Source organism: Botryllus schlosseri, chromosome 9, assembly GCF_051294905.1.
Source record: "Botryllus schlosseri isolate E-star chromosome 9, Bs_hap1, whole genome shotgun sequence".
Lineage (NCBI taxonomy): Eukaryota > Metazoa > Chordata > Ascidiacea > Stolidobranchia > Styelidae > Botryllus > Botryllus schlosseri.
In genome coordinates this window covers 1,269,050-1,276,451 of record NC_137244.1, presented here as the reverse complement: position 1 = coordinate 1,276,451, position 7,402 = coordinate 1,269,050, and the positions used below count along the sequence as shown (strand labels likewise).

At 38.8% G+C, this 7,402-nt stretch overlaps 2 protein-coding genes across 6 annotated transcripts in view; both read left to right on the top strand.

Annotated features, from left to right (window-relative positions):
• Positions 1-1,181: 1,181 nt before the first annotated feature.
• Positions 1,182-4,254, top strand: LOC145447019 (protein unc-50 homolog A-like). The gene has a single exon (XM_080325450.1). It carries the CDS (start codon positions 1,278-1,280, stop codon positions 2,124-2,126), a length of 849 nt encoding a protein of 282 aa, XP_080181576.1. The 5' UTR covers positions 1,182-1,277; the 3' UTR covers positions 2,127-4,254.
• LOC145446991 (membrane-associated guanylate kinase, WW and PDZ domain-containing protein 2-like) overlaps positions 3,278-7,402 on the top strand; it is a 102,924-nt gene continuing 98,799 nt past the window's right edge. For 2 of the 5 annotated variants that reach the window (XM_080325404.1, XM_080325405.1), the window contains exon 1: positions 3,278-4,553. In XM_080325404.1, coding sequence (XP_080181530.1) covers positions 4,387-4,553 — 167 coding nt within the window. In that variant the 5' untranslated portion in view covers positions 3,278-4,386. The remainder of the gene's footprint in view (positions 4,554-7,402) is intronic. The other 3 variants (XM_080325408.1, XM_080325409.1, XM_080325407.1) reach the window with 3 other exon arrangements.

Genomic DNA, 7,402 nt, shown 5'->3' with positions numbered 1-7,402 from the left:
GCCGATGAAGTGTGGTCTTGAAAGTGAGACTGATTCAGCGTTGTAGTACAATATAGAATTGTTGTGATATTTATTCGGTCTTGATAATCAGACCAATAAAACGCATGTTATAAAACATACTGTGCTTATTGAGACAGTTTTTGAATAATCCGTTTTTTAGCTTGTTTTTGAGATGTTTTTGGCGATCCCTGTTATAGCTATAGGGTAAATGCTCAGAGTAGTATATCTACGCGCTGAGAAAAGAGTATGCGATGGGCTCGAGCATCAATCGATCGAGAAAGTCATAATTTTCCATTTCGGAGAACAATGTTTTCATTATTTTGAACAGCACTTGAACATTTGCCAGGGTAGTGATGGCCGGGCAAAATCGAGTACCTCAGTGAATCGATTCTGAGTGGGGCATTAGCCAGTATGGAATCGGTGTCCAAGGCACGCAGGATCACGCCGACTTGGTCGCCAGTTGCACGCGGTCACGCCGTCACGGGTCGTTGATTTCATTAAAAAAATAAAATTAAAAAAAAATAATTGAAAAAAAGTCTATGTTCTCAGCCACCCCAAATGCTATATTCCAGTTAGTATGTGGTATATAATGTTTTGACCTAATCCTCTAGCCAGGATCTGTTGATTACTGTCTGTTGGTAAAGTACTAGCACCTTACCAGTTGCTAACCGTTAGCATCTGATCTCCTCTCACTGGCTTAACACAGTAATTTGAAGTCAGTAACCTTGCTTGTCACGCCGCTAAGTTGACTCTGTCACGCGAAAAAAGCTTCTATCACGCAGGATTTATTTCAAAAAAAGGACGGAGATTCCAATCAGGGGCATTAGGCTTCCAGTATTCGAGAATCACTCAACATTACGACGTCACAGGACAATGGATGATGTGTAAAGTTCAAACATGTACCTTTTATGCGACCACACACAATATATTGCCAGTTTGCTATAATTACGTCACATCAAAGAGTGTTTGGTATCTTTTTGAGGCATAACATATTTCATTGCACTATGTGACCAAACAATGGTCCAAGTAGATTAGGCTACGACTTCATGGATATGTCATTTCCCTTGACCTGCGACATGCTTCGTATTCTGTGGTTCGACCGATTTTGATTTATAGCCTTCAAATCGGAAAAAAGTCTCGAAACTATAATTCTTGGTAGATGAATTAACCCTTTGTGGCTATAGGGCCGTATAATTTCAGGAGCCAAAGTGGTCAATAACTAATCCATCAGTCTTCTTAATAGAGCAGTAAATCTAGCAGAAAAATCTACTTAACTTATGGATTACCCATCTCCGCCGAGTTCCACGAGCTCATATTATGCTCCTTCCAACGCGAGCAGGAGCTTGAAAAGCGTTCATTCGAATGACTATATGTACAATATGGACGGGATGCTGTCTGGCGGCAATGGGAATAAGGCCTGCGCAACAAGTATGGAAAAGGGCCGAAAGTTTTTAAGAAGGATTTTACGATTTCGTCAAATGGATTTTGAATTCGCATTATGGCAAATGATCAACTTGTTTATAGCACCCCACAAAGTATACAGGAATTTTCAGTACAGAAAACACACAAAGAACCAATTTGCTCGAGATGACCCTGCTTTTCTGGTGCTGCTCAGCTTAGCATTCTGCGTGACTTCGATAGGATTCGGTTTTGTGATGAAACTGACTTGGTTTAAAATTTTCAAACTGCTGCTTTGGGTTGTGTTCGTGGATTGCGTCGCTGTGGGCGCGTTAATTGCTACCATAATGTGGTTTCTCGGGAATAAATACTTGGTTCGTCACGGGAAAGGAGACATGGACCTTGAGTGGGGTTATGCGTTTGACGTACATCTTAATGCGTTTTTTCCTGTGCTCATGATATTACATTGTGTGCAGTTAGTTCTGATAAACCCGCTCATAGCTAAAGACTGGTTCATTTCTGTTTTAATTGGAAACACGTTTTGGCTGGTCGCATTGGGATATTATGTGTACATCACGTTTCTTGGTTATAACAATCTCCCTTTTGTGAAGAAGAGCGTGGCCCTTTTATCTCCGATGCTTATTCTTGTGGTGATATACATAGTATCGTTGGCGACCAGATGGAATATCACAAAAGGATTGCTGGTATTTTATGAACGGCGTGTATGATGAAATGCATACCGTTATAATATTTATTGATGTGTATTGATACGTGGCAATACTAGTTACACTCCCAAGGTACAATTTCATCAATGAGAGACGCATGGAAGGTGTCCTGAAATTGATAGGGTCTGTCCTTCGAATTCATCTTGAAGAGCTTCTCGGAGGTACACAATTCAATATCCCATTGAATAGTATATTCTTATTGAAATCAAACCGAATATTTTCGGCTGACAGCCTGACACGCGTCCGAGGTAATCGTCAGTCACTAGTAAAGAATTGGAAATAACATTGCATATCAACAATCGTATCGGCGATGTCATATTTCGGGATAATATTGTTGATATACGATGTTCTTTCCAATTCTCTACTAGTTGCTGACGATTACCCCTGACGAGTGTCAGCCGAAAATATTCGGGTTCATTTCCAATATAAATAAAGCCTACAGTCTAATTGTTAATTCACCTTAGCTGAGCTGTGCTCATCAACATGGTAGTAAGTTGCAGGCCTAACTCTTCATTAGATATTCGATGTTTCGTACAACTAGGATTTTGGCAAAAATTTAAACCAGACTAAATCTTCACATGTTATTTGGATGAGAATAAATTCTGAATTTAATAAACCCGCGAAGTCGAATTGAGGGACTAAATTTTATGAATTTTAATAAACACTGAAATGGAATCATAGTATTTACTGCGGTTTCGACATATGCACTCTACATAGTAGCTGGGTTGAAATAAAACTACCCTTGTTAAGACCACAGTCTCTTGATTGAAGTTGTTTGATGTGTACCATACATCCATTTTCCAAACTATCCTCAAGGGCACTAGTTATTTCTTTAAGATGCTGCAGACAAGTGTTTGTGATGCATTGTTCTGTGAATCTGCGCCGCTGATATAAAGAATCAGCCTACAAACGACCATAATAGTGTATTATTACTAGTCCACTACCCATTGTTGATTCCCTATTACTGAAAAAGAAAATATTTGCTGATATAATTATGTTGTATCAATTATTGTTATGACAACTTTGACTTTTTATTGATGTTGGCATTTCTCTTGAAAATTCTTTAGCAATAGCGTGTGCTGTTGTTGGCATTTTTGACAGCACTATGCTCAATGTTCTGCTGCATGACTTTCCTGTGGGCACAAAAACTTTAAGCAGGCTATAGCACGAAAATGACCCTTCGTAGATATATGAATTATGTAGATATATTGTAGTGGTCTCCCTGTTTGCCTATGCAATGTTAAGACCCTTCACTGGCTTGTTGAATTTCACGCTTAATTTGTCTAAACCGATGTTGTGTGAATGATTTCGGAAATAATACCATAATTGTCTTGTCCTCAAGCCATGGTTTGTTCATGCACCTTATAATTTGCAATGATTGGTCGCTCATTCTCAATTCGTAGTAACGGCATTCAGTGCGTTAGAATTAAAATTACGTTTTGGTAGCAGTCCTAGCAGTGTAGGCAACATTGGAGTATCTGCATTGAATCCTTCAGTAATTCTATGGGCTTTGCGGAGATTAGGATTTGATTAGTATTGATTTGGATCCAGGGTGGAGTGATGAACTTGAGTGTGCTATGAAAATGAAAAGCTCAGTTGTAGCAGACCTTATAATGAGAGGAATACTACTGTAGCGTTAAAGGTGGAGATCAATTTGTAAAAATATTTCAGAGTGTAATTGCAGCATTGATTCCTGGAAATTGCGATCATTCGCAGTCATGTTTGTCCATGTTTGATATCTCTACTTCAAGCTGTGTCTGATTGTCTTACAGACTACCATACTTGTGATAAGGGAAACGTCTCACTATTTTTTAATGCTGATTTGAATTTTTGCAACTACTGGTGTTGTAAATTTCAATGGTGGTGAATTTGAAGAAGACATTTCATTGTGGCCACAATATTTCACTGAAAAGATGTGTTCTTGTTATAGAAATTGTGAATGATATCTATCTGTATGCCATGTTATATTTTATGTACCATAGACTGATAATGACCATTACACATGTCGCTATTTGGTGTGTGACTTTCATCAACTGCTTTCGCCGACATAGCCAACATGTACGATATGATATGTGTGCGAGTTAGTTTTGGTGAATTTTCATATATAAATTCGAATCTTTCACTCCTTAGATGTCATAATGTCGCCAGTACTTTGTAACATGCGGATAAGAATTGCTGCGTTTTCCTGATCTAAGCAAGCGGCAGTATCAACTATCTGGAAGTATCTATATTGCTGAAACATTGGAAATATTCCTGTTCAAGAATGATATCCTCTGGAAAAAAGCACAAGCATTGGTCGGACAGAGTTCATGAAAGTGTGGTGTCTCGGAACAAGAACGGACAGTTGAATTTGGTGATTAAGGGCGGTGCGGAAGAGGTCAAGTTTCCATTCTTCAGCAACGTAAAGCAAGAAAAGGTCATCTATCATAGGTAAGAGGAATGTATTGCATTATCAGAAGTAAGGCTGGGCACTGGGCTAATTGAGTGTCAGCGTGATTCGATAGGCTACGTGGTTGAGTACAGTAGCACCAGACTTTTACAAACTACCAGTCTATTTTAAGCATCAACTAACTACTGGTTTTTTGAATAGTTCTGATTGCTGATTTTGAAATGTGAGTAGCTCTAGTTCTAGTTGTGCATTTCAAAATTAATTTAGTTGCCAATCAACTAAAAAACAAGTATTGCGGTTTGGCGTGAATCGTGCTGCCTGTGCTGGTGTGCCGTTCTTGCAGCCATTCATAGCTAGAGTCATCACTGGCAACAGTGGCGTAGCCAGGGATGGATTTGGGGGATTGGAACAGTCCTTTTGAAATGCCGTTTCTATCTCCAATAGTTTTGCAATTTAGTAATTCGTATTATCAGTTAGGCACATTGTTCATTTCAAATTTAACCACGGCCGAGATATGCGCAAAAGAAAATGCAAACTTTACAAAAACTTAATTGAAGAGACTCTTTGAGGTGGACTACAGAACTTCAATTACCATTAGGGTGGAGTGAAAAATGAAAATTTTTGAATTTCAAAAAAGGGTCTTGATATGTGGTGCCAAATAGTAAAAGAATAAATTCTATCATAATTTTGGGTTCGTACACCCTCTAGTAGTCGTGCAATTTCACCGAACGAGCCAAAAACAGCTAATTTCGCCATATCTTGATCATCACTTACACTAGAAAGTCAGTTTTGGGCTTAAAAGATGCAGAAGCAACATGTTTCTATCTCACTTCCATAGAACTTACTCTTAAAAATGAACAGAAAATAAGTTACAAGCAAATTTCTGATGTTATAGGTAAAATTAAGCACTGAAGCAGTGGGTAGGATGTCAAAAGCGTGTAGTGATTGATCTTATGACTGAGCAACATACCCTATCAATTAGAACCACTTTTCAAAACTTGCTCAAACAAATGAAACCCCCTCCATTCATAAATAGGGCTCGGGCATCGAATAGAGACTGCTAAAGCTGTATTTAAAACAGCGTCCATTGGTAGTGCAGCGTCACGATATCGGTAAGTTTATAACAACGGCCCTCATGAGATTTCTTACCAAAATGCTGTCGTAGGGTTTGTATCATATTTATCACAAAGCTCCTGAATGAAAGCACAAAAATTGAAAATACACATTCAAAACACAAACATCAATTCTATACTGGAAACAGAAAATTTTTGTGGCGGTATCATATGAGCATCAGAGTGCACAAACATTGAAATCATGTTTAGTATTGAAAGATTTCATCTGCTTTCAAGACTTCAGATTTCGTCTGATGAGGCTATCTCTACGTTTAAATCCTGAAACATTGAGCAGATGCCTATGTCACCACTGTCACATGTCTTTCCACTGCCTGGTTGTGGCAAGGATAACTGAGCCTCAGTGGTGATGATCATAGGTTTCCCAGCTCGTGATCAGACAAGGTCTTGATTGCGATGCAGGCGGCTGTTCAATATTTTTGAGGTTTAAGTTGACAATTTGGTGGAAAGATTAAGCCTTGATGTTGATAACTGGAATTTGGAAGAATCTGATGCTGGTGTCAATGTTGCTGCTTTAGGGTTTGGTTTCATTTATATATCCTTCTTCAAAGTCGTCAATTGGAACCAGATCTGCAATATTTAGAGGCCGAGCCTGTCGTTCATTCAATATGGTTGACTCTCGCATCTCAAATTTCAAAGTACTATGTGGGACAGAGTCGTCCATCGAGAAATCTGAACTCTCTTGCTCAATTCTGCATGGAGGTCTATTTTCCGTCATGGTTTGAAATAAAAATGCACAATTCCATTGTAGATGGTGCTAAAAATCTCCACAATATAGTTTCCCGTGTCACAAAGCTGACTGATACCCGAATTCACTCCCTTGCACTATCTTTGCTACGAAGAAATGCTCATTTTGAACATCCAGAAAATATTTTGCTGGGAATGCTTTGGTGACGAGGAGGGAAACGTCCGAAGATTTACAGTTAACAAGATTACAGCTATGCGCAGAACAACCACACCATACCAAATTCCAACTGTGAATTTGAAGGAAGATAGATAAATGACACCAAACCTAAAACAGCGACATTGAGCATCAGTTTCTTCCAAATTCCAATTATCAACATCAAGGCCTAATCTTTCCACCAAATTGTCAACTTAAACCACAAAGATATTGAACAGCCGCCTGCAATCACGACCTTGTCAGATGTCGAGGTGGAAAACCTAAGATCATCACCATTAAGGCTCAGTCATCCTTACCACAACCAGGCACTCAGGCAGTGGAAAGACATTAAAACGTGGTTACTGAAGCATCTACCCATGTTTCAGGATTTAAACGTAGCTAGCCTCAAACGAAAACTGAAGTCTTGAAAGCGGGTGAAGTCTTTCAATACTATACAGGATTTTAATGTTTGTGCACACTGATACTCATATGATAGCCTACTGCTACAAAAATTTTCTGTTTCCAGTATAGAATTGATGTTTGTGTTTTGAATGTGTATTTTCAATGTTTGTGCTTTCATTCAGGAGCTTTGTGACAAATATGATACAAACCCTACGACAGCATTTTGGTAAGAAATCTCATGAGGGCCGTTGTTATAAACTTACCGATATCGTGACGCTGCACTACCAATGGACGCTGTTTCAAAAACAGTTTTAGCAGTTCTCTATTCGATGCCCGAGCCCTATTTATGCATGGAGGAGGCTTCATTTGTTTAAGCAAATTTTGAAAAGTGGTTCTAATTGATAGGGTATGTTGCTCAGTCATAACATCAATCACTACACGCTTTTGACATCCTACGCACTGCTTCAGTGCTTAATTT

Coding starts and splice junctions, on each gene's coding strand:
- LOC145447019 (XM_080325450.1), top strand. CDS start 1,278: ATGGATTACCCATCTCCGCCGAGTTCCACGAGCTCATATTATGCTCCT.